This window comes from Pochonia chlamydosporia, chromosome 2 (genome assembly GCF_001653235.2).
Source record: "Pochonia chlamydosporia 170 chromosome 2, whole genome shotgun sequence".
Lineage (NCBI taxonomy): Eukaryota > Fungi > Ascomycota > Sordariomycetes > Hypocreales > Clavicipitaceae > Pochonia > Pochonia chlamydosporia.
In genome coordinates this window covers 570,518-596,991 of record NC_035791.1, presented here as the reverse complement: position 1 = coordinate 596,991, position 26,474 = coordinate 570,518, and the positions used below count along the sequence as shown (strand labels likewise).

The 26,474-nt window shown below is 50.1% G+C and overlaps 8 protein-coding genes across 8 annotated transcripts; 6 read left to right on the top strand and 2 right to left on the bottom strand.

Moving 5' to 3' along the window:
- Positions 1-15: 15 nt before the first annotated feature.
- VFPPC_02322 (glycosyl transferase) lies at positions 16-1,128 on the top strand (the record flags this gene model as incomplete). The annotated part of the gene is made up of 1 exon (XM_018281991.1): positions 16-1,128. The coding sequence occupies one exon, from the start codon at positions 16-18 to the stop codon at positions 1,126-1,128; it is 1,113 nt and encodes a 370-aa protein (XP_018146270.1).
- Positions 1,129-1,406: 278 nt separating this feature from the next.
- On the bottom strand, positions 1,407-1,808 carry VFPPC_15478 (hypothetical protein; the record flags this gene model as incomplete). Its single annotated transcript, XM_018293231.1, has 1 exon — positions 1,407-1,808. The coding sequence occupies one exon, from the start codon at positions 1,806-1,808 to the stop codon at positions 1,407-1,409; it is 402 nt and encodes a 133-aa protein (XP_018146269.1).
- A 460-nt stretch (positions 1,809-2,268) lies between these two features.
- On the top strand, positions 2,269-3,182 carry VFPPC_02321 (hypothetical protein; the record flags this gene model as incomplete). Its single annotated transcript, XM_022428275.1, has 3 exons — positions 2,269-2,427; positions 2,471-2,571; positions 2,639-3,182. 3 exons carry the CDS (start codon positions 2,269-2,271, stop codon positions 3,180-3,182), a joined length of 804 nt encoding a protein of 267 aa, XP_022284545.1.
- A 417-nt stretch (positions 3,183-3,599) lies between these two features.
- On the top strand, positions 3,600-5,821 carry VFPPC_13246 (integral inner nuclear membrane protein Ima1; the record flags this gene model as incomplete). Its single annotated transcript, XM_018291023.1, has 3 exons — positions 3,600-3,728; positions 3,820-4,632; positions 4,685-5,821. The coding sequence occupies 3 exons, from the start codon at positions 3,600-3,602 to the stop codon at positions 5,819-5,821; spliced, it is 2,079 nt and encodes a 692-aa protein (XP_018146267.1).
- A 319-nt stretch (positions 5,822-6,140) lies between these two features.
- Positions 6,141-7,591, bottom strand: VFPPC_02320 (MFS monocarboxylate transporter protein; the record flags this gene model as incomplete). The annotated part of the gene is made up of 2 exons (XM_018281989.1): positions 6,141-7,353; positions 7,401-7,591. 2 exons carry the CDS (start codon positions 7,589-7,591, stop codon positions 6,141-6,143), a joined length of 1,404 nt encoding a protein of 467 aa, XP_018146266.1.
- A 636-nt stretch (positions 7,592-8,227) lies between these two features.
- VFPPC_02319 (hypothetical protein) lies at positions 8,228-8,704 on the top strand (the record flags this gene model as incomplete). Its single annotated transcript, XM_018281988.1, has 1 exon — positions 8,228-8,704. One exon carries the CDS (start codon positions 8,228-8,230, stop codon positions 8,702-8,704), a length of 477 nt encoding a protein of 158 aa, XP_018146265.1.
- A 5,946-nt stretch (positions 8,705-14,650) lies between these two features.
- VFPPC_02316 (hypothetical protein) lies at positions 14,651-14,951 on the top strand (the record flags this gene model as incomplete). The annotated part of the gene is made up of 2 exons (XM_022428274.1): positions 14,651-14,730; positions 14,822-14,951. The coding sequence occupies 2 exons, from the start codon at positions 14,651-14,653 to the stop codon at positions 14,949-14,951; spliced, it is 210 nt and encodes a 69-aa protein (XP_022284544.1).
- A 7,278-nt stretch (positions 14,952-22,229) lies between these two features.
- VFPPC_02315 (hypothetical protein) lies at positions 22,230-22,820 on the top strand (the record flags this gene model as incomplete). Its single annotated transcript, XM_018281986.2, has 1 exon — positions 22,230-22,820. One exon carries the CDS (start codon positions 22,230-22,232, stop codon positions 22,818-22,820), a length of 591 nt encoding a protein of 196 aa, XP_018146263.2.
- Between the last annotated feature and the right edge of the window lie 3,654 nt (positions 22,821-26,474).

The following is a 26,474-nucleotide window of genomic DNA, read 5'->3' as shown; positions in this document are numbered from 1 at the left end:
TCAAAATTTCCTACCATGATCTTCAAAGACGCAGTCTCTCCGCGACGGAGAACTGCTCTCATCCGAAAAGCATACAGAAACACCCCCCTCATATCAACGATAGCCATCATCATCTTCCTAGTGTACTGTTTCCGCGTACAACTACATCAGTTCATAGACTACGCACGCCAGACGAACCCCTGGTCAGGACAGCGCCAAATAGAACAAGCCTTCACCCCGACCGACACAGAACTAGCTTGCCTCCATGGCAGCTCAACAAACCAAACAGATGCCATTCCCAATGTCGTGCGCTTCATATACATTTTCACAGAACCTCTTGCTCGGAAGCACGGGATTCAATTCGACTTTATAAACTACCTCGCCGTTCGAAGCGCCATCGTATCCCTCAAACCCGACGCCATCTACCTCCACTACGCATTCATCTCACCCTCCGGCAGCACCATCAAGTCCAAATTCGATCCCACCTCCAACCCATGGATCAGACGCCTCCGCAACGACATCCATCTCGTCCAACACACAATCGAGAATCCCTACGGCCAGCCCATCCCCCACATCGCCGACGTAATGCGCCTCCAAATCCTCCGTGACAACGGCGGCATATACCTCGACACCGACTCGTTCGCCCTCAAGCCATTCACCAGTATCCTCAACCCACCACGGCCGCACGACGTTGTGCTAGGCTACGAAGGCGGCAACAGATGGGGCATGTGTAACGCCGTCATTGCGGCGCGCAAAAACAGCACCTTTATACACGATTGGTTGAACGAGTATATGACGGGCAAACCGCATCGCGAATGGAACTACCGAAGCGTTTTGTTTCCTAAGGAGTTGGCGGACCGGAAGCCAGATGATGTTTGCGCCTTGTCACCGAGTGCGTTTTTCTGGCCGACTTGGACGTGGGGCCATGTTACTTGGATGCATGAGACGTTGAGCGAGAAGGAGGCGAAGTATTGGGAGGGCGAGATTGAGAGGAATGGAGGAGCGTTGTTTGATGGCCAGTTGGCGTATCATGCTTGGAATCAGATGGCGGCGACGAGGTATCTCGATGGGTTGAGCCCGGGGGTTGTGAGGACGAAGGATACGAGGTTTAATTTGCTGATGAGGCGGTTTTTGGAGCATGATTTATAGTGTGTGTTGACGGAATAGAATAGACTATCTCTGCGGCAGCTGTGCATCCCCTTTTGCCAGGCTAAGCCTGTATGCTAGGGTCATATAATCCTTATCGAACATTGTAATTTAGCCGGTCATGATATGTATCGCATCGTTCATTTCGCTGGCAACAGGCACTTTCATACCGCCCGGTAGGTATTGACGGCAACTAGATGAGATGATGGGTCTGACCGACAAAGGACGGTCATAACTGCGACTGTAAGTACGCGTATTATGGTGAACAAGTATCTTCACATTCACTGTTCCATATATTGTCTATTTGATGAGCACAAGCTTGGGGTGTTTCTTACCGGTGAATGTGTGAAGCATGATTCAAAAGGTGATTTGGTGGGGAGTGATTGAACCTGCAGCAGAATAAATGATGCCACGACTTTAACACATGGAACAGAGAATAACTTTGTCGATCCAAGGGGCTGGTGTTTTTCCATGTACATCGATCCTATTGATGCAACTGCGACGACTTTATATAAACGGGCGACAAACAGTCCCGGACGTGAGAGATAGGAACTAGTCCAAACGAAGATACCCATCACCCCAGTTATCACCTGGAAGCTCAGCAGCCAAGGCGAACCACCCCTCTCCTTACATCGATTTATCTTTCTAATCCCTGGTAAAGTATACCAATGAAATGCTGTCATTTGGGTATTCGGCCTTGTTTAGCTTGTCCCAATTGGGGATTTGCCGCCACGCCACCACCGTCCACATGCTCGTATTCAATAAACAAGCTTATTTAGCTTGCCAGCGCCTCAAAAGCTGACAAGGTCGTGCAGCAGTCACAATCCTGCACCTAGGGGATCTGGACCTGGCCTGGTGAACCCATGGCAGTTCAAATTTGGCTTGTGAAGCGGTTATGGTTGCATGTTTAAATAGAGATGACGCAGCCACTCCTCATGTGTGGCTTGTCAGTTCTTTTCCATACTTTGTTCCTGGATTCAATTGTAGCGACGTTTCTGTCGCGTGCTTTGTATAATTTGCATTGACATTGACTTTGAGAGCTTCAATTGCTGCGATGCAATGTTGTTGACTGTTCCAGCATCATACTCACTCACCAAATTATGATGATAATTTCCTTGCGCCTCCTCACTTTCCTCGTCAACCATGCCTGCCACAACCCCAACGACGTATCCTCCCCTCACAACCAAATGGACATTTGAATCGCAATGCAGCTCCTATTTCACGGTGTTCAACACCTCCCTAGACCTTGGCACAACTCGCGGTAACTTGATCTACCTCCGCACAGGAGGAACTGGCTTGTCTGCCTCATCATATCGATCATGTCAGCCGGGGGGTTACGACAGAGCCAACTTTAGCTTCAGCCCAGGGATATGTCCATCCCAATGGACATATCACTACCTCTACACCTCGGGTGAAACAACCACCGCGTACTGCTGTCCCAGGTAAGCTCATGCCCCAATGTTCCTGTTCTCACGGCGGGCCTACCAACGTGTACAACTAACCTGGTTACCAGTGGTTACCGTACCTTTTCAAGTTATTGCCTCTCCTCTGGGAGTACTATGACGACCGTCACCCTTGAACAAGCCACTGCAACAGCAACAGATGCCTCAGAAACAGTCGGCTACCCCGTCTACCTCATGCCTCGGTGGTGGGTCGCATGGCAGCCATCCGACACGGACAGACTGCAAGTCGCTGTGCCCAAAGTAACCTTTGAGATGCCTGTGGAAACATGGGTACCGGGAGATAGGATCGATCAACCAGCAGCGGGTTCAGGACGCTCAGATTCGGGGAATTCATACTTGGGCCTCCTTTATGCACTTTACATTGTGCCGCCGATAGTTTTTGTGCTCATAACGCTCTGTTGTATCAGATGTTGCTATGTGGCCAGGAGAAAGCGGCGACATAAGGAGGGATTCGTGGGTAAACCGAGGATCGAGTTCGCGGAGCAGAGCGTGCCAGGAGAGATTGAGTTGGGAGATGTGCAGGGCGGAGTGAGGGCAAAGGTGAAGAAATTTAGGAGCTACAAGGATAGGGAGGTGACTATGACGACGGGGTGATATCTGGCGTTTTGGGCAAAATCATGAGGATTGTGGTTATAATAACCAGACATTGAACGCGACACGAGTAATATTAATCAATAGCCGTAGTAGAAGGCAAGTACTTGACCTGCTCTTGCCGATTTCACTGGTGCTTGTGGTCCATGTCCAGCAGGAGCAACCGCCACCTTCTGGAAACTTGGGGCAAGTGCCACAGGCACCCGCCCAGCTCCTTCCCAACGCCACACACGCCCATGGAACCCCTCTCCACCGCCTTTGGCAGAATCTTGCAATCCAGAAAGTTTGGCTGCAGTCTGATGACGCCAATGCCTAGCTATTGCTCCGAGGCACATTTTCTTCATCGCATTTCTGGTCCACCTCTCTCCTTGGCCATTACGTGCATATTGTTCTCGCACCAGCCGACGAGGACATGCGATCATGGCGCGCTTCAGGGCTGCCAAGTACCTGACCTGCTTCTACTGTGGCAGGAGGTCAAACTTGAAGTTTGATGGCACCATCCGCGACTTTTTGTGTCTGCATTGTGACGCGACGAATTACCTAGATGAGGTTTGTATTTACACCTTGCTTTTGCCCTCTCCCGCACAGAGTGAAGTACCCTCGGCTGCTGTCTTGACCCAAGCTCTCTGACACACCGCAGAATGGCGAAATCACAGATCCTCCCGTCGCAACCGAGCGTGAAGCGGAAGCAGTTCAATACGCCGCGCCACAATCTCCTACGCCCTCGCTAACGGACGAAATCTTTTGCCAAACCTGCCTTAAGAATCAGCACCTATTCACAAAGTCATTGGCCCAATATTTTCCGGATGACCCCTCCGACCCAGACTTCCCCGAGCTGGAGCGCAATTACTATCGTTACCGACGGAACCTCGAGAAACGATACCCTCAAGTGTGTAGCGATTGCACTGAAAAAGTAGAGGACAGAATTCGCCAAGCTGGCTATACGGCCAAAACGGACCATTTGCGCCGCATGGTGAACTTGAGCCGGGGCCGAAAGACGAGAAGACGAACAACGCTTGATTGGATCAACACACTCGGCAAGACCTTGTGGCGGACAGGCTTTGTGCTGCAGTTCTTGTGGCATTTTGCCATGATTACCCAGGCGTTGCAGCAGAGCGATGATGGGATGTATGATCCAGACGACCAAAGTTTATACGGCACGGCTATCTCTTGGCTTAAAGGCATCGTGGCCCGTTTGCCTGCCACGAATACCTTGATTCAATCTAGCATTTGGACTGGTATTTTGGCTGCATGGTGGAACCCGCACTTTGTGCAGGTCAATCGTGGATTTACCAGACATTTGCTGGGCTTCACTCAGTGGTACTCCTTTCAGGGATTGACCATCTTTTTTCGCTTCATCTTTCGTGGCGTGGCGGGCGTGAATGCGCAAACGACGGATTCTGGTACTGCCAAACTCGGCGCGCATGTTGCCATGACTGCGGTGATGCTAGTAGTAAGATAGACAGCTTGTCGCTTTTGTTTGTGATATATGCTAACCGGTCCAGATCTATGCGTTGGCAGGCAGATCCATTCGTGTTGACACCACGCCTCTCTTTGCAACATATAACAAGCCACTGGTACGGAAAGAAGCCAAGTCACCTACGCGTCGACCGCTTGAGGATTCAAAAACATTCTCTGAACTTGTAAACGACGCTCTCGATTCCGCAAACGCAACACCTCAAAAGCCGTCAATACCAGATCACAGCCCATCACCCCAGTCGCCATTCAACCCTCTGCGACCACAAAGCAGCCTGCAGCCAGCCTTTGTTGGAATGGGCCTGTCGGAGACTCCCACAAAACGAGCGCAGCAGCTCCAGTACGATGAAGAAATGGACTGGTCGCCGGTTACACCACAGCACCGTGCGCTGAACAATAACCTGACTCCCTCGACCAACAAATTCGGTCGAACCAATGGCGAACCTTTATCACCTCCAGAAGCACAGAAGAGCCCGTTCTGGTACAAGGTTCCAGCAGCTCCCGCCAATCCAGCGCAACGACTGCGCAAACCTATCTGGTCGACGGCTCCAAAACAGGAACCTGTGGAGACAGGTAAGGTCATGTTTACAAGAAGAGGACACCAACCCAGCTCTTCCCAGAGTAGTCTTGCTAGCGACATGAATGGAGGTGTAGAATTCAAGCAGCCCAGTTTCTTTGCACCGCAAAGAGACCACGACGCAAGCTCTCTTGCGGATTTACTCAGTCAGAGCTTCACCTTGGGCCAAGACCAACAAGACAATGATGAAAATAATACCGAACAAAGGGCCTTGAACTTGACTGGCACTGTTGCTGGCCAACCTGCTAGGCGGTCAGATGCCCAATCCACAATTCTCATGATACTCCTTTCATGTTGGCTGCTAACCATGTTTGTTCCCATGCCATTTTCCTGGGAGCTACAACTCACAACCCTTTTTGCAGCTGGTGTCATAGCTCTTCGGGCCACAGGAGACACGAGCAGCATTGTTAGCAGTTCGTCGCCTGGTCCAGCTGTGTACATACTATCTGCTCTTGGAGTGGCTGAACTTGCCGCCATTTGCTGGCTTGGGTCTGAGATTTGGAGTGGGGAGTCGCCACCAGTCGAGTGGTATGGTGTTGGGGTGCTTGCGAGTATGCTCGGGCATCAGGCTCTTAGGGGGGTAATGTAATATTGTTTGCACGGCGTTGTAATGATCATGCGGTGATCGAATCGACTGTTTTGGGCGGCAGGGCTCCGGATTAGCATAGTTGAAGGTAGCATTGCTTTGGCGTTTGAGCGTAACGATTGGGTCATGAAGCGCTTTGGAGGAAGAACTGTACTGAACCTCAGTTGAACCCGTATGGGTTATGATACATACATACAGGTATACTCCGTACATACTGATATATCTGTTTTCACGCACTCTGTCCCCCAAGATGAAGATAGCATAGAGTAAAGCTACAAAGCGCCCCAACTCCTGTACCATGAAGACGACATAACCGTAAATGTCATGTCCTCGCCGCTGCCGTCTCCCCATCACTCTCTGGATGCATCATACCCTGCTCAGGCAAAGCCTTAATCTCCCTCCTTACAAGCACGATCCTCAACGCCACCGAAAACACCGTCGTAAGCATCAACCCAAGCGCCGCAAACAGCTGTATACCCAAATACTTGCCCGTCGCGCTCAAAATAGCACCGGAAATAGGCGGTCCAACCAACGACCCCACGCCCTTTATGATGCTCACCATGCCCAATCTGGTCCCTAGTCTTCCCAAATCAGGCGTAATCGAAGTAATCACCACCGTGGCCAAGGCAACTACGCCACCGGAGAAGAAGCCATAAATGACGGCAAATGCAATATTGCCCGCGGCAGTCGTCGCACTGATCCAGTAGAATATGCTTGCAGAAGCAAATGCGCACACGATAATGAACGTATCCAATGGGCCAAACTTATCTGCGAAGAAGGAGGGAATAATACGGCCGGGGATGGTGCACGCGTTAAGAATGGCAATGAGGTAGTGTGCTAATTGGGAGGTGGACATGCCGTGTGTGAGGGCATACGACTGCAAATAGTACGGTGAGTTGAAGAAGACGAGGTTGTTGAAGAAGATTGCCGCGCAGTAGAGGAGGTATGTCTTTTCTGAAAACGCAGACGTATCAATGAACCATTTTATGCTCACGGAACCGTGCTTCCAGCTTGGTGTGGACGGTGGGATCGGACGAATGGCGAGCACAGCAAAGGCGCATAGAACAAGAGACAGAAACCCCATTGCGCGCATCGCCCACCCAAACCCAATACTTGCCTGGAGATTCTGAAACATCAACGGGTACAAAGTTGAGCCTAGCCCACTGCCCACAGTGGCGAGAGACATGGCTCTTGCACGACGCTTACGAAAATACAGCGGCACGATGGCTATGCTCGGCACGGAGATGAAGGACGTTCCTAGGCCGATGCATATTCCTTGCGCGAGTAGAATTTGCCAGTACGTGGTGCTGATGGACGTGAGCATGAAGCCTGTGCTGATGAGGATGGTGCCTGTGGCGATGAGCGCGCGGCAGTGGCCCATGTCGTAGAGGGGGCCGATTATCACGGACACGGACATGAGGAGGAAGATTTGGATGGAGCCGATCCATGATATTGATGAGGGGGAGGGTGGATTGGATGGTGTGAGGTGGCTGGTGTAGTAGGATTGAAAGGTGCCGAAGGAGTTGACGAGGCCGCTGGTCTTGTTAGATGATGCAGGTGTGTGAATGGGGTGAAGGCATACAGATGGTTGAAGTAGAGGGCAAAGGAGGCTGCTACCTGGAGCCATGCTTTTAGACCACCGTCCGGAGGGTCAATCGGCAGCTTTTGCTCTGCATTGTGTATGACATCGACGTCGGTGGCGTGTTCCTCATCTTGAGGATTTGGAGTACAAGATGCGGCGTGAAGTGCTGCAGAGGGTGCAACGGCAGCCATGACGAGATGTTTGGGTGAATACCATTATAAAGACTTGCGCATAGGAGGTGAGATGGCGATGATGAAGCGCGAGTTGAGACAGTGAAGAGGAGGTGTCTCGGTGTGACGAGTCGGCAGTATTTCACCCGGGCCGGTTTGTGTGCCTGGGTATTACACGGGCTTAAACCGGAACCAGACGGCACTGTGAAGCGTGTGGGGTGAACGGTCTGGTGGGGCGGGTGGGGGTGCTTGATGCCGTGGGTAGGGGGACTTTTAGGAGGAGGGAAGGTGCGGTGCCGTTGGGATCCGTTCTTGCCCGAATTGGTGAACTCTATTGTGGTAGCATTTGATGGTTTGCTTTAATGTTGCTCCTTTGTGGGTTTGTGTTGCGTTGAGATACTGTTCAATTTTGACAAGTTGTGTAATTGCCTGCACACGTATTTAGCATGCGTCGTCTTCTCACATACCATGATATCCATCGGGGCAGAGTGTTACCTTCCGCTGTATTTCAAAAGTGTAAGACAAGCTTTACCACTGCGAAACGGTGTTCTCTCACTTCTCATGATGGTGGCGACAGCCGCTGTAGACATTCTGACTGGGATACTGATGTAGCGCACTGGTCGGTATCGGGGGATCACATGGGCTGGGGTAATGCTCATGACTCTGGGTACGGGGCTGTATATCAATCTGGAAATTGACACACCAATCTCAGTTGTTGTTGTGTGCGAGGTTGTTGGTCTGATCGGGGTGGTACTTCTGTTCCAAACACCCATGATTGCCATCCAAAGCCAGGCTGGCACTGCTAAGGCCACGTCAACACTTGGCTCCATTCGCAATGTATCAACGGCATTGTCAATTGTTCTTGGTGGCGCGGTACTTCAGAACAGCATGGCCTCTCGCCAGTCGCACCTTGCTGCTGGTGGTCTTGGCGAGTCTGTCACTGACGCACTATCCGGAGACAAGGCGGCGGCAAATGTACGCAGTGTGAAGTCCATCCAGAACTCGGTACAGAGAAGGGTGGTACAGGGAGTACTCCCATGGAGCATACGGAACATGTTCATCATGTGTACTTGTCTGGCAGCCCTTGCTGTACTCGGTGGTGTGTTTGTGAAGCACACGCCTCTGAGCGAATAGCATACGGAGACGAAGACGGGAATGCCGCACATGGCTGAGTGAAAGGGAGGAGGCGAGGAGACGTGGCAAGCTGTTTTCGAGATATGGTTCCAGTAAGTCTGTGTAATGTGGCAGCTGGATTTGACTTGTTGTCGTGGTCGAGAACAAGGTCTAGATCAACGTATCCATCGAGTACTTCAAATACTTAAGGAGTGGTCAGTGATTGTAGAATGATGTATTGTGCCTAATAATCAAGGCTCGCCGGGAACTTAGCAGGCTTTGACTTATGCCGGTCCAGCATGCGATGTCTGTCAAGTTCTGGGTCCGTCTTCGGCGGAATCGTTTCACGAAAGCAATTAAATCTCTCGGCCAGAACTCCGTCGATTGTGATTGGCACAGTAACGACCCCCGAATACCACATCCTTCAATAACATCGTGGCAGGCTTGGTGACGGGGGATGTCATGGCTCATTTCCGACTTGGTCCTACTAAGCGATATCGTTCATGACACTTCTGAGCCGCAATATCGTATGAGCCATCATACTCTGAAAGGGAGTCCAAATGTCGCATGACACGTCTCTTTCCCAGAGACCAGGCGGTGTACCAGCCTCACTTCCGGTCGGAGACGTCACTGTTCCGCGGCATGATGAATATCAAGCGTCCGGGATAGCCGACCACGATATGATATATCGCCCATTTGTTTCTTCTCGGTCTAGCGTTACGGAACTCGCGTAGACTAATTTGAAGTGAAAAGAGGTTCCAGATTGCGTGTCTCCGAATCACCCTATATGCGACTTGGCCTGGTGGCTGAACTTCAGCCGCCAACACGGCTGGTCAGCACATGGGAATTGGAAAAATAGCATGACAGCCTTGGCCACGCACGAATGCGATCAGGTGGCGCAACGCCATGTTTAATCCAGCTTCGATGGCGAGGATCTGCCATGGACTTGCTCATCGGGCAGAAACCTCACATGGGGGTGCGGTCACTCTCTTTGTGGCTGATTTCCCCTTTCCCCTTTGGCTATCGTCTAGCAGAATCTGAAGGGTTTCACGCCAAAATCTGGTGGACTGTTTGCTTTGACCTTCCTGCCTAGTCGATTGGCTGCCCTGTTGGGACTGGCTGAACACCTTGCAAAGTCTGGAAATGTTTCGCCCCCGAAGGCTTGGTCGTCCAAGATTACGCATACCTTGTTGTTAGTTTCGCATCACGCCGCGCCTTGACATACATGGGTATGCAGACGCCCGGTCTTACATGAGGAGATCCATCGTCCGTTATAACATCGTGTAGCATCGAGTTGTCGCATTCTTTCCTTTCAGCCATCTCGACCCCTGTTCTTGACTACGGAGAAAGTTGCATGGTAATAGTCTCTATTCCATTAGTCCACATACGCCACATGGCTACTTTAACTATTCGCATCTATATCACATAACCACATTCGCATCCCTCCTAAGATTACAGATCCACACTCAACCGTTCCCGCTCGTCGTGATTCGACGTCGATTGGAAGCCTTGGAAGCGTTTTGTTGGGACACAAGCGTGTAGTAATTTGATACTTAGGGGAGTGTGATTTGAAAACGGCCCCAAATCACACCCCTCCCCTAAGTATCAGCAGAGAGGCGGAAACATGGAGAGAAATGTGAAGATACAAGTTACTTTTTGTCAACTTTTGACATGTAGTTTGTCGAGGCTGCATGAAGGCTTACAATGAGTAGTCCCAAGTTCCCAAGAGAAACTTACGTCTACTCAACCTGATCTCTCTTCCCGCAACGAAACCAAGTATAAATAGTCATTACTCCCTCAACCTCAACGTAAATGTGAAATTAGATATCCATAGATTCTTCTTGACACAGCGGGAAATAAATACTTACACCTTGCTTTTGAGTTTGCATACACTCGTTGCTCGTTCAATGTCTAACATTTCTGTCTCATCCCTCGTTGTTAATACCAGTCAGAAGTCTACAACTGGTGGCATTGACGAACATGCCTCTCTTCCTTTAAGTCATCGGCTACCTGAGAGGACTTTCATAAGGTCAGTTTCTGAGCGGATGCGCAACTCAAAAGACTCATACAGAGTAACTCACACTTCTGAGGTATTTAGTGAATCCACTACTCACGCCAGTCAGCTTCAGCCATCAAACGGAGAAATGCTCTCTGTATACTTGGGAGAATTCCGTCGATCAGAGCGACCTATCAATGAAATACTTGTGGCTGGGAAGTAATGAAAAGGCGATAATGGACAGTGACATGGGCAGAGGCTATGGGCACAAAGAGTGCTATCAAATATGTGGGATAATAATAGCTGCTCTTGAGTTAAATATGACGAATCCTGGTCAATAACCCTGACGCTCGCGCCATCGTGACTAAATTGTACTTGATTGAGGGCCACCATGTTGGCCTATGCCAACAGCGTGAAGCGGGACGTGTGGGTGAAGGCTCCCAGGGATGCAAATCTTTGCAAAAGTAAGGACACTAGAGAGTATCTCAATGGTGTTGGGTATGATAGAACTACAAGACAGCGCAAGATGCAAGGACATGAGGAACGCTGGTCACTTGTCACAAGTCGACCTGGTTGTAAAGCTGGGAAGAATCCCATTTAAGTCTCTCCGGGAATGAGTTACTTGGCAACCCAAGTGAAAACTAATCCGTAAGACTTCGGCAACATGGGTAATCGACGCCAGGGCGTTTTCTTTGGCGCAGCTTGTTTCAGTTCCGACGAATTTCGATGTCGTTGTCCCACCTCAGATTGGCGAGGCAGGGTAGACCAATCCACAAGGCAATGATTGGGTACTCAGGAGAAAGGTGTTCCCCTGCATTCGCGCAGATTTGCTTGGGGTTGGGCTGTTGTTCAATTTGTAAATGACGCAGAGCCACGTCGATGGGCGGAAGAAGGCTGAAATGATTGGCAGAAGCTCAGGTAGGGACCGAGGCACAAGTGAATCAGGGCAAGGGTACCTTGTCCTCTCACCAGGGCAGGTTCCAGATCCCAAGTCGTGGGCTCTTCTGAATGTTCCGGGTTCTGGGTTGTTGGTTCCAGGTCCTCGGTTGAGGTAAGCCTGAGCCATGCCGAGACGAGATGAGCCAACACCATGCGATCTTGGGGGCCACTAGAACTGGCATCCACCACAGGATTAACTGTACGTTACATGGGGTAAGGTCACTGTCTAAGAGGGATCAGAAAACTATTGCGAACGTGATGAGTAGGCTGAGCCTGAAAACAACATAGCAAAAGGAAGCGACTGTCTCGGTGAAGCTGCAAACTACATGTAATAATTTTTTTGTAGCACTCGCTTCACATGAGTCGTCATATTTGTCAATTCTTTTTCCTTTTTTTTTCTTCCGGCCTCGTCTCTCCAGCAGGTCAGTAGTCGCAAGAGGCAATTTGATCCGAAGCTGACGAACAAGTTTATGACAGAGACAGTAGGGCGAGCGACATCAGATGAATGACAATCCAAATAAAGTGGGTAAAGCTGCATCAGTCAATGGCCACATGAATCCTGGTGCTTGTGACAGGTATGGGGGAAAGAGATGTTACTCGCCCGACCGAAAAGCTGGGAAAACCATCATGTTTTCTCTTTTCTCACCTCAGTTCGCGCATCGGTGCTAGGGCTGGAGTATAGCAGGGCAGAGCAAACAACATAGGGTGTCGGATATGGGATTTGCGGAAACAAGATGTTCAGTCCACCAATAACTTCACCACGGGGCCCAAGCTCCAGGTCCCTAGAATGACAACTCATATTTTCTTGGCGACGTCCAGCTACTAATCACGTTGCATTACCAAAAAAATTGGTGTCGTGCGTTCCCACACGAAATACCATTGTGATGTTGCCGAGAATACGGCGCTGTTGCACAAACGATGAGAATCTCCCCTGCGGAGGTATTTCGTCACATGAATTTTGGAGTTGTGTACTCCGTACGAGGGTGTCACTTCCCCTTGGAACCTTTGTTCTGATTGGCTCGGGACTTCTTTGTGTGCCGGGCCGTTAGCGCCAATCCGGACGGGAAGTGGATCTCCTCCTACTTTTTTGGCAATCTGCTCCTGCCTAGCGGAGAACGCTCCTTCTCTTGGGATAATTTGCGTGCAGGCCGAATGTATTCTGCAGATCAATTACATGATGAAAGTATAACAGTAAAGATGCTACGCATTCCACGTTTCTACTACAAAGCTTAGATCGCAATTTCAGCACTGTTATCGCAAAGCCAGAACTCTCAAGGTCTTCGCCTGCTTACGTGCCCATATTGCTGTGCGGGGGATCGGCCTGCATTGATAATAGCCCCGCGGATACGGATAATCGCTTCTATCCGATATGTACAACGTGCGCATGCTTTTCAAATTTTGAATTCGTGTTTGATGTATGTATGTAAGCCCGGCAAACATGCTCGACAACATGCCCCTCCCAAAAGACATCCTTGGCTTCATCAATCAACCCAGAATCTGGGTCGTGGGAACAACCAAGCTTGCCAAGGTCGCAGGCTGCATAACAATAGGTTTGGCATGCTTTTGGACATAAGCTCGGTTCGTCGCAGCGAAGGTGTCAGCCCCCGCTGTCGAAGCGAGGACAGGGCGGGAACAACTGGTAGCTGCTTTAGTTTTCTCACGCCATCCACCGTCTCAAAGCCCACTTTGACATGTCTACTCCAGATCATGTACCTTGCATTCGCCCATACATGCAAGCCAAGAGAGATGCAAACCGGTTTCTGTCTTGATTCAGTCCGTCATGTTCCTAGATAGCGGGGTTGCCAGCTGAACTGAACACCAAGAATGTGCAACGTGAAGGCGCCACCACGCAGATCTGGTCGAGAAGCCCATCATCCCTCTTTGTTGAAAAGTCTCCGTCCTCAGAATTGAATGGCCCAGACCACAGTGAACAACATGATGACGCGATATTGCTACCATCGGCCAGGATACCAGAACAGGGCTCCGTTGTCCTGATTTTCCAAACGCACTCGAAATTGCGGTCTGGCGGTTCTCCCGGGGCTACCCGTGACAAACCCTGTCCCCCTTTATGGTAATGAAGAGCCAATCGGTATCAAAATGCGTGGGAAAGTGTCACCAAGTGCTTGGTTGGGTAGGATCATTTGGAAAGAAAATCGGGCGCCATCCCTAATTAGTACTGGGTGTGTGACACTGCCTGATGTTCAACACCGTCCCCTGGGGCCGGGACAAGACACATTTGGGTGGGTGAGTTGGATAAAAAAAGTTCTTTGGCTCAATACTGTGGCAAAACGACTGGTAACGCTCGACAAAATGGCTAGGTTCCTAGACGTATGATGCGGTTCAAGTTAGCTGAGACGAGTTTCCCGACTTCAATTGTGCAGAAAGTTTCGTCCTTTGTCTTCGGCAATATTAAATATGTTGGATCCGGGTCAATCCCTATCGTCTGTTCTTGCTGCGTGGCTCGCCGGTACATGATTGCCAAGAGATATCATGGTTCAGCCACAGTAACTGTAAGAAGGAGATGCCTCCAAATGGCGTCACATTCTCCCCCTCTCGTCGCCTTGAATTGGGCTCGCTCATGTCACCACTCAGCGATATTCCGTGGCCCGAGCCGCCATTCGATTCGAGTAGCGGTGCCGTGCCTAACTGGTACGCCGACCCATTTATTCCTGATAACATTCATTCAGACGGCGACTGTCACAAGAAATACACCACTAGGCCAAAAGGAAGATCTCCACTTAAGAGGGTGGATATTCTAATTCATATTATGTGCAACAGCGACTCTTCAGACTCAGCCTCAGCCAGCCCTGCAGCAGATGGAGTCGGCCCTCACTCCGTGCAAGCAAAGAAGGTACGGAGCAAAGAACGTGTAAACTGGAAAATATATATTTGCTCCTCCCAGCGCCAAACCAGTATTTGCGATTCTCTTATTTTGTTTCTTCATCATGTCCTCTCTTAGAGAACCTCGTTTTCCACCGATGCGCTTTACTTTCTCGTGCAAAGTTCTTCGCCGACCAGCCCATCTCTAGAAAATGGCTACTCAGTCTATCTCCTCGTCTCTTGCTGTCGAGACTGGTCACAGTCCTGTGGAATCCCCAACTACAAACACTGAGCAGCCACCACCACCACCACCCAAGTAAGCACAATGAATATCAATACGGAAGCCAAACCTATGGATAGACACTCACTTAGTCGTACTTTAGTCAATCCGCGAACACCGCCCAGCAGCAGTCACAGGTTGTTGTAGACGGGTTTATGCTTGAGCGTTATATAGCGGAGTCCTGCCGAACAGAACTACCATTTGCGGACGTGCTCATGAGGTCAAACAAGTGAGGGAGAAGTGTTGGGGAGAATTAATTTTTGCTTGGGTATGGTACAGATAGAGAATCTTTTCACAACCGGGTGGGAACAAAAGCAGCATCTCCTAATAGAAACCAAGTTTTCCAAAGCTTAGACTTCCAAAAACGCAAAACTTGGATTCGGAGTGTCTCCAATGGGAGCTCGTCTTTGTTTCTGTCACAAAACCCGATGCCCCGCACGCCATTTTCGCTGCGTTTGGGGGGCAGGGCCTGTTGGAACTCTTTGCACCTGCCTGAGCAGTGGGTTGGGTGGTGGACGGCGCCTCTGTCTTTCAGCGGTTGATTGCCAGGATCCAGTTCGCCTATCGTGTGGCTACCCAGGGGTGCTCACTGTGCCGCTAATTGGATGGAGTCACTGCCCAGGAATAGTCCAGACAGCGGTCAGATATGGTTGTCCACAGGACTGTTCTAGCAACCAACGCAGGCAGACAAAGCACGACCGATAATAGAGACGTGAACGATCGGCGTGTCCCTACTCGCCCCATCTTGGTTTCAATAACAGACAATGCCAGAAGCTCAAAGGTAAGCACATACTGTGTAGGGTCATCGTATGTGGCATTTCCAAGAGTCATGCTTGATAAGTCACAATCCTATGTCATCGTATCAGCAAGTCGATGCAGTCGAGTAGCCTGCTATGTCTCACTTTCGAATCGCGCAAAACATGAGGCCCGTGTGTTTCTACAACATCGGAACAAAGCCTCACGGACTTATTTACGCGATGTTTCCACAGCCAATTTGTACCAGGGAATAATGCAAGACACACTAACCTCGTGGTGTAGGCATGTGCGTTGTACGCCCGGGCTCAGCTCAGTCCCCGCGGACAAGGTTCTTCAAATTTGACATTGGTCTCATTTTGCCGCCCTACTGTTGGCATTGTCAAACAATTGTCCCAATGGCTCAAGTACAAAAAGTCGACTATTGCACAAAACGTGTCCTGTGTTCACCGAGGTGGAACCCCGTCTGGGCGGGCAACGTTCGCAGTGGTCGAAAATGCAGTAATTCGCGAACCCCACGGGGTGAGATCGATGGAGCGTCGTCAATTTCCGGGAACAGTCGTCCAGAAGGAAATGGTTATGCTCCAGACACCCATCTGCAATGTCGTATTTTAGTAAACGTTTGACCCATTCAATAAGTGTCCGAATTTCTGCATAGCCCGCCTCCATTGTAACAGCATACACAAACTCAATCAAGCCTGCTATGGGCTAGGGCTGGCACTTGCTGCAGGGCACTGACTAGACAGCAACCCACGTGGCATTGATTAACCGTACCCCAGCGAGGACAGGGACCAGGCCTTCCTGTGTGCTCTGTACGGAGCGCCTATGTATGTACTCCAAAGGGCCGGGCTTGTCCAAGCAGGATGAGACACTGATCTCCGACCAATTCGCCATTAGACCGCCTTTGCTACCATTTTCTGCTTCGGACGCTCGTAATCGTTTTTTTGCAAGTCTTGACGGTGAACATATCAAGTCTCTTGACGGTACAGAGCCAATTGCGCAAACGCTGTCTAGGAACCAAACTTCCTACTATCTCTCCTACGACCCCTTGCTACCAACCAACACCTGCTACCCGCCCTTCCAAGGAACTTCCAGCGGCCCCATACTTCATTCCCCATCCAAGAGGTGATAATTAGCTCAAATTAAGGACATCGGTACCGACGGCAAGAGTGGAGAAAAGCCGTGGGGGTGGGTCCTGTCCCGTCCACACCAACCAGCAAACTGCCCGTACCTTCCTGGATAACGGATGACAGGTAGCCCCTTCCTTCCAATTTCCACACGCACTGCTGACAGACAGAAAAGACATGTCCAGTGATGCGATGTGCGTGTGGAGAGCTTCTTCTCCTCTCAGGGACGCGTACGACGTGTATGTAAGTCCATGTGCATCGGGTATATCGTATTTCCCCTGGCCTCATCCCTGGCGTGTATTGGAGGGCAACTTCCATCGCACTCCCTGTCCGGCATTGTAGCAGGCTACAGTACAATGTCGAAATGCCCTCACCAGGAAGAATCCCGGTTCACGGGGGGTCAGGTCGCCGTAGGTGTAGAAAGTCTTGATGAAACAGCCACCTACTGCCGTCCACCGGAAGAGACCGTTCTGAGAGTGTTTGCAAAGGTGGCTCTACAACCTAATGTCTCCTATTCGTCACCTCAATTCCCAGCACACCCAGTCTGGCCATCCACAACTGAAAGTGTCCAACTCTGTGACCAGAAATTGTCGCAACTTCTTTTAATGGCCCATCAGGTGATGGCAGTTTCCTGCATTTACCCTTGTACACCGGGCCTCCCGCATGCATCTTTGATCAACCGGGCATGGATCTGCCAGTAAGCCCAGCAGAGAACCTAGGCAAACTTCCCTGAACGAGCCGCACATATGCGCTGATTTTCGGCAGGCATTGCGTCGGCGCCCAACCGAAGTTGAAATTCAACCGGTGTGTATTGTACTTTCGAGACAAGAGACGCAGATCGGCGTCATCCAAAACTGGATGATGGTACCCTTACGCCAAACATGCCGTAGGAGAGACTCCAGAGTCTACAGTCTGGACCGTGCTCTATTTTCGTAATGTGTGCCCAACCTATCTCTGTAAACATACCTGCTGTTTCGGCATCTACTTTGCACCAGGAGGAGGAAACAACATGGGTGAATACCATGGATACGCAAAAACAAAACCAAAAATGGCCCCCATCTCACACGTTGTATTCCGGATGCGGGTGACTGATTCGAGTGCAGAGGCAGACATGGGCGGGTGGCCTCCTGAAGATACATGAGACAAGATGGCGCAGGTCGGTTACTCAAACTTGCCAGAGATGTAACCCGAATATGCCGTCACCTTAGTTTCCGTCAAGCAAGGGCATTTTCGCACGGTCGGGCATTGATAAACGTCAACCCTGGCAGGTCACACGGTCTAACCGCTAAATTGTCCGGCAATTGTTGAAATGGCGACGCTAATGGAATTCGGCACGCTCGGCATTTGCCGAGCGACCGTTTCCACTACTGCAAGAAATTTGAGTTAGTGGGTCAGTGTTCCATCAGGGGCCGGCCGGATTGAGCATTTGGTGACCATATCCCCAACGGTCGCGCGGCCAATCCAGCCAAGAGTGTAAGCCACACTGGAGCAACAGCCAGGAGTTTTACTTCTCCCAGGCTGGGCAGCATGGTGGCTGGTTCTTGGCTTTCAGTCCGATCACGACCACCATGAACCAGCCAGGTTGTTCCCTGCTTCAGTAGCCCCCGATGTGTGCGAGATCATTGGCGCCGACCCGTGCATCTAAGCGCCGGGCTTGCGAGCCCCGTCCAGTCCCGTCCAGTTCCCTTCGACACACCAGTTCTGACAGTAGAGACAGCAACCTTCACCTGTGAGCAGAATTCGGCCAGGCCGAGTGAGGCATGGCATGGAATGCTATCAGCCTGTCGAACTCTCTCATCACGACCAGACACCCTACTAGCATTGCCCATGTGTGTGGGAGAGAGGGCTTTTGGTTGGAAAATACGCGGTCAAGAAACAAGGGTTTGACCTTCCGATTGGCTTGGCTATCTCAGTTGTGACTGTACAATCTAACCCCTGTAAGATTGCTAGCTTAATACCTGACAAGGAAGCGTAGTGCTGCGAGGTCTTCCCTAATGTGAGGTCTTTCCCTAACAGCAGCTCAGCTGTTAGGGCAGCACACAAAGGAATAGGCCGGGGATTCACGCCACCAATCAGTACCTTCTTTTGCCCTATAATCTGCGATTTCTTGATGTATTCTTAGGCTCCATTCTTCATCACAGGATTTCTGATGGAAGAGCCAATTGGTCAAAAGCCCCCCTGCTCAGTAGTGCATTTACGAAATTTCAGCGGTTGTATTGTATGTCACTGATGTAGGCGGTCAACCTTTTTAATCCACATGCTTTGTGCCAGCCTCGCAAACCCATGGGCTCACCATTTTATCTGATGCCCTGTCTACTCCGTAGTGGCCATGAGAAACACTCCCCAAGCGGGCTATGCCAAAATGCAAGGACAGAGGTGATTGGGAGTGAACTATGCTCCGGTCCAACGGCCCAAGGCAAGATGGGCTGCCGTAACACAGATCGGTCGCACAATAGACATCGTAGCAACAAGGAGCGAACAATCCCCTGGAAATATAAATACGGTGAAATTTCCAGTTCACTCAGAGTGTGGTCTGCAAAGCACTCCCAAGTATCCCTCAACACCTATGTTTCTTCAAATACTTTTTTGCGGAGTCCTTCCAACCTACACATCCACAAACAAAGCTGCTGGTTGACCCCAGTCAATATGGGGAAGCAGTCAAAGCCCATGGCCGCTGGTGGGTCAGAAGGCACCTCTACCAGCAATCAAGCTAACCAGGGGTCATCAAAATCTACTGATCAGGAGCAGGCATATACAGAAAGGTTCATCTTCATCAGCCTTCAGGTGAAGTCCAATTCACAGTCCTGAGAGTCTTCTAACATCCCCATTCATAGTAGTCAAGCAAATAGTGGAAGGGTGAAGAAACGCAGCAACACAATGCTAAATGAGTACCTCAACGAGACTCGACCTTCAAGAGTATCAATATCAGAAACAATTTTGAAGAAATACGGTTAGAACGAACAAGTTTGGCTACGACATCCTCAATGGGGATGTCGGGGTAGCTGACGATGGCTGCGTGTATGATTGTACGAACAGTATTGGCAGTTTGGGGACTGGTTCACGTTGAATGTCTGTTTAAGCAAGGTGCGGAATGTTGCATGGCTGAGCATGACACCTGTGCAACGGGTGTTATCAGCCAGTTATTTACAGCGCCATGGAGCCCTGTGCTGATGTATTGATCAACTCAACTCAGCTACTTCTGGTCCAATTGATATGGAATGGGGCGCCATGCATGTATTTATTTTATTTTTTATTTCATTTTATCTCATTTTCTTATTTTTCCCGCTGCGTGATCAACCCAAGTCAGGTAACCCGTCTGCGGTCGTCGGTTTTGCCCCTGCATGCCAACGCCGCCTGACTCAAGCATCAGAACAACACAACGCTCACTGTCTTAGAGCCCACGGCCAACCCTCCGTGGAGACATTGCAACCAGTCGATGAGTTTTGCCTCGTTATCCATAGCCACTTCCTAGAAAGTTTTAGCTAATAATGTCTACGTGATATGGCTTAGCCGCCCGCACGAGGCAACCAATGCATAAACTTCCCAGTTGATTTGAGTTGGCGTATGCAGTAATAATCTTTCCCTCCTTTCCGACCGTATCATAGTCCATCCTTCGAAGAATGACCATATGTGCAACTTGGTAATTATAGTGCAAGGTTCATCTGTCAGGCACTGATGAAAAGCAGCACCGCCGTAGCCGACGACAGCACCGCAGGGCGAGATTCGGGTCTCATAGAAGCCTGAAGCAATTACAGAAAACCACAGTTCGCCTTGGGCACTGGTGGTGCTTTGGCGGACGTAGAGAACTTGGCGTGGCCTCATCGCAAATACGAGCGACAAGTCGGGATGTCATTCTGGGCTTTGTGCATAGCTTACAAAGCGCCAATGTCGAACTCATGGTCCAACGGCATGCTTTGTTGGCAGCTGAAAGAGGAAGTCTCATCCGAACCCCAAATTTTCGGTTGTGAGTGCAATCTGCATCGACTGGTCCACGCTTCAGGTGCCAGCAGGGCAGACACTACTGTTGACATCTTGGATGCCTGCTACCATAAGATGCTTGCATTACCCCCGACGACCGCACCTCAGGTTTCACATTGAGAACTTCCAGTGAAGTGTACAAAAGGCGTTTCTGAGGACTTGGCCGTACTTTTCCGCACCGCAGCACCGGAAACTTCAATTGAGCTCAGCGGCAGGCAGTTCGCTTCCTAAACAAAACGCAGTTGAAAATTCCCGGATCATTTCGACGTCAGAATAGGACGTGGCTGACCAAAGTACCTGTATTCTGATCAGGTCTGTTGGCTTAATCTTACTCCGATTTGCTTTTGCAAAGCCAACGGGCCGGATGAGCACCGGAAGATCCCGACTTGCTATGTTTTTTTCAATGCTACGTATGCTGACGGGCTTTTTAGCACGGGGCGGGTTGTGTAACCGGCAAAGACCACACCCAGGTACTACGGAGAGCAAGCCTCCAGGGAGGTAAGTCAGTCACCCTTCTGTGACTTGGGAGTCTCAGAGTTCGTCGTGGCTGGCCACCTGAGAGTTGGTAGCTCTACCTAATCTCGCCGACGCGGGCGCAGCGAACACGTACCGAGCGGGCACCGATATCTCCGCTACCAAAATATTGACAGTCAGTCCCATCTCTGGGTCGCTTCATTCCCATGATGCTCCCCTCGCCGACCGTGACACAACAGCAGAGCCAGCTGTAAAGCTAGATGGGCCTGGGGTCCTGCGGCCAGACCAGCATGCTACAAACCTTGGTGGTTCAATGGGAGGCAGCAACACACATTCCACCTCACTTTGCACAGCCATCCCGGCACTCTTGCATCCCTTTATCTCAAATCCAGCCCCAACCGTCAATGTTGCGAAATCGCCATGTACCTTGAGCACCATGCCTGAGATGTCGTTGAAGTAACACAGGCTTTTTCGCTTATTTTAGTGGTTCGCCATTAGCGGTGGGTAAAAGTGGGGCGCCAGGGGCCGTCCCGTACCCGTGTCCACTTGAGTCTATTCGTTGACACTTGCTCTTGCCTGTCTGGGCGTTCTCCTTGACATCATCTGGCTGTCAGTCCGTACAGGGAAACCAAACAAACTGCTGGGGAAGTGGACCGTAACCCGTGGACCAGTACGACAGGCATGCAAATAATTCTTCCCAACCGTGGTCGCACTGGGCTCGCTTTCCCGCCTTCCGCGGCAAATAAAATGCTTTCGGTCAACTCGTACGGCGTGCAGTGACATGCCAGGCTGGGCCACTACATGATGAACTCGGTGCGGTTGGTAGGTGACGACATTTCTCCAGCAAAAGCAAAATTTATGCAGGGCACCAATGCAGTTCTACTCAGTATGCGAGGCTGTGATCTCGGACCCACGGAGCAGCTTCCGCGCCCTGCAATAGGAAGTATCCAGCGTGCTGGGAAATAAAAACAAATTGAGTGCGTTTGCATGTGCTCCTTGGCGGACGCTTACCTTTCTTTCTTTTCCTTTTTTTCCTTTGCTTGGTAAGCTGCCAATTTGTTCCATTACGAGGTTCAAGAACCTTGAGGGACTTCAGTCAGCGGGGAGCAAAAACCTCTGTTCTTGTTGGCCACAGCCAGTTCGAACGACGCTTCCATTTTCGCGAGCTGCATAAGATCAATGTGCGAAATCAAAGAAAGACCGATTGTTGATGAATTACCGACTCTCCAAGCCATTCCATGGGAAATGCTCGCGAAAGGGCGGGAAATGAGCCCTACTCAAGCCACAACTTGTAGGCGTTCTGATTCGCCGTTCGCGCCAAAAAATACTGCAAAATTCTGTTCGGTTGGGCATAGATCAACGAAGCGAGATTTTGTCTGTTCATCCGGTAAGGTAAAAATAGCGGGATATCAGTCAGAGGCTTTCGACTGTCCTGCCAGGCTCTATCATGCCTACCACCATCAGCAGCTCAGTACGGAGCAGGGACGAAAGAGGTCAGTTGGTGACACAAGTCAAGCCGCCACAAGCATGGTCAACAGTGTTGGTTGGGTGATGATATCTGGGCTTTTCCTTATGCTCCAGTTCGACCGACCCAAAGCGAGATATGATACGTACACATGGCACTCGTCTGAGCATATGGAGTACAATGCCGTACATTTCCGCGGCGTGGTTCATAGGCTGCGCTTTGAGTGGGTGTACTCAGTGAAGGACAGAAGCGGTGAGACAAGGAATACACATTCCCTCTGCAACCGTGGTGAGCAAGTGGCGTGAACCTCCTCATCCGCACATAGATGGAGCTAGCACGATGTCAATTTCTGTGTTTTATTTCTGTTGCACTCTGAGTTGGTTCCTTTTTACCTCGGGTTATTGCACCCAGTGAGCTCGCGCATATTAGTAACATACCGAATCGGACCCTCTCCATCCATTCGCCTGGTTTCTGCTTATTGTGCCCGCAAGAGCGGCATAGATACTAGGGGTCTGTCTAAATCCTCTGCTAGGGGACGGCAGTTCGATATGAATAATTCGTGGTCCTTCGTTCCGCCCCAAGAGTGGCAAACTGTGCCAGGGATCGTCATAACCAATTGTAGACTGCAGCAACAGCGACTACCGATGCCGACATGCTTTTTTGCAGTTTCCTCTTCATCGCGCCTTTGCCTCGCCCGGTTTGGCGACAATAAGTCCCGCTGTGTGAGCGAATTGTATTTATGGCTGCAGAGTATCTGACGTACACATGAGGCCGAGGTCAGAGCGGCCTCCTAATGTCGATGTACACCCCAGCACAACCGTCGAATCATGTGGTACTGTTTGCGCCCTTTGCACGTAAAATGTAATTCCACTTCATCGCCATTCCAAAATGGTCCGATTCCTGGTGTTGACATGTTTCTACAACATCCAGCCCGGTTCTAACATGGCGGCATCTAATCACCTCTCACCCCAAATAGCCACTGCTGAAGCCTCACCCGTTATTTTAACGTCATCAATGGCACCCCCTTGGTGCGTGGCGCCTACACAACCACACCAAAGACGCGAGAGCCGTTGCCAACTTTCTTCTCGTTCGGCATGGCACCCGGTCTCATTGGCTGCCCCTTCAGCGTGATGCGTCGTAAAAGAAAGTACCATCAGTCGACTTTGTGGCACACGAAAAAAAAGAAAAGCACAAACCTCTGCAAAACAGTTTCTTTGCATCGCAGTTGTCAAGAAAGTGTCCGAATGATGGCAAAGGTTATAAGACCAACGGGGCCCGTTGCCAGAGCTCTTGTTGATTCTACAATTATCCTGTGAGAGAACTATTCCTTCATCGTTGCACAAGTCACTTACACCAGATTCACACTACAGTCGGCGCTATACGCTCGCCATGTCTCACCAGTCTGTTACCTCGTTGGCTGTCAAAGTCGGCAGCATGACAACTCCTCCCCAGATTGCAACACAGGGAAATGCAACGAGAGCGAAATCCAACCAGACAGGGTACATTAACACATTTGTATTTGACCAAAACGATTTATTGCTTACAGAGAGTAAAGTGGCACACCGACGCTAAATGACGTGCTGCAACACCTGCCGTCGTCCTCGCAAACCATGCTGAACCAGTACGTCTACGACACTACCAGTCGATTACCGGTCAGTGAGCGGCTTCAGCAAACTTGATTTCACAACCACGGGGGAGATTGCGTTTGGTTACAGGAGGTTAGGCGTTTCAAATTCTGTCGGTTGGGGATCTACGGCGGTTGGGCTTATGTTACTACAATAGCTTTTGCCCAATAAATTCGTTCGTATTCTATTCCATCGTTGGGGTGTTCCAATTTTCACAGCCGAGTACAGCGGTCAAGTCTACAATACGTGGGTGCCGTGATGGGCATCAACTAGAAGCTGCTCACTTGGCCGTGTGTTCAGTCCAACCACCTGCGGCAGAATAGGAAGCCCTATCATTCACATATTTACCTTTGGCCGCCCATATTAAAGGCTGTTGCAGTCCCTGTCTCACTGTTCACTTAGGCTACAAAGCTACGTAGCCTCTACATGTGCAGATTCTAGAATGTTAGAGTCTACGGCTCCAAAAAGTGGCGTTTTTCAGCATCGAAACTTGTTGCTGCCACACACCAAAAGGACGAACTTCCCAACTAGAGTAGCTCGACGCATAGTAGACTGCCCCGGGGTAACTTGCGATTCAACCGCTCTCGTGAAATGTAAAAAGTGGAATCTCTGCCTCAAAGAGAATACGACTCTTGTTTCTACATTAAGTTTCCGACCGCCGCCCCATGCTATCAGTACGCTTTTACGGCTGTATGACTCTCCTTCCAGCTTGGCTCACAGACTCGACAGCAAATTCGAACGGATAGCCACCACAAGCAAATTTCAATACTGCAAATGAAGGTCTGCGAAAAAGATATCACGGATTTTGCAAGATGGCGACTGTGAGCCCATGATTCCTCGCATGCAGAGCTTCCGCGAGCCAATCCGCTGACTTATGTTATGGATAATGATTGAGACCGAATCCGAACTCTCAGCTATCTAAACACTCCCTAGCTGGTTCATATCTAATTGGCCTCATCCACACAAAAGCTCCATTCACGATACGGCCCGCTACATATCGCCGCAACCCAACCAACCCCGTTGGACTGGTTTTTGTTCCATTAGCTGTAGCATCTCTATAGTGTCTTCTTGCTATTTCTGCAAATCGTACCCAAGGTGCGATGTTTTGGGATAAAAACGCACTGCAACATCCTCACTCGAATCTGCTTTGAGGCATAGATCAATTGGTGACAGGGACTTTATTTCTAGAACGTACAACTTTTATGAACACTAACTCTCCAATGTACTATCACCCTAGGTTATCAGCATCCCTTCTTTACGAGTCATCACATATACACAGTCAAGTGCTGCAGGCTCTCGGTATTTCTTCTTGTATAGTACGGAGTACAATCACTACCTTACACTAACTTCAACGCAGATAATGGCAATACAAGTAGATTGAACAAGTGGAGGGTCGGCAAAAATGCCATCGCGGCTGCAATGAGAGCCATTGTGTGACTGCAGCAGCAACCCTACAGTCACCCAAGCAGCACTTGCAAATTCGCATCAGATCTGAGACTGTTACAAAAAAGGAGATAAACTGGCTCATAAAGGAACACAACATCCGACTCGACGCACTGTACCTGCCTAAATGCGGCCCTGGTAAGTATATTCGTAAATGTATTTGCCTTTGTTCATGTATACTTGCTAGCGAATCCTCTGCCCGATGTGCTTACACCCGCCACTGTCCCTCCAGCTCAGATTGCTTTGACAAAAAAGTGTCGTCTCTGTTACAACCCCTGAAATGGGTTTGAGCTCAAGTAACGGCGCAAAGTCATCAACACAGTGGATGAACCTTCGGTGAGTCGGTCAAACTCCGATAGAGGCGATAGTCAGGGTCATTCCAAACACGCCAGGGACAACGATTTGCTTGCTCTGAGAAACTTCGAATGGGAGCCAGTTTCTGATAAAGAGTCAATCAACAAAAGGAGAGTTGAAGTGATTATAAGGCAGGGTGGAATGATGGATTCGCCGGGCTTCTGTAATTGGTCCACACTAGTAGTAAGTTAACCTTATGATCACATTCTTGGGCTAACGTTGTAGTCGATTCTTTTCGCTAATTTGTACAACTCGTTGCAAATTAGAAGCCACGTTATACGGCACTGGCCACTGCTTTTGCTCTCAACCACGTCAGACGAGTCGTGACAACTTCCATGACCGTGGCGAGGCTTATATTAGTTGCCAAAAGGCTTCTCGAGAGTGCAAAGAAATAAGGTGCTTCATCCGTTCCCCGAGAAGCAAGTTGCCCATGTCCTCATGCTTGGAACTATATATTCTCTTTGGTCTTGGTATAAATCACCCCTTGGCAGGGTAAAATCAGCCCGCAAAACAGAATATTACCTTCCTCGAGTTGCA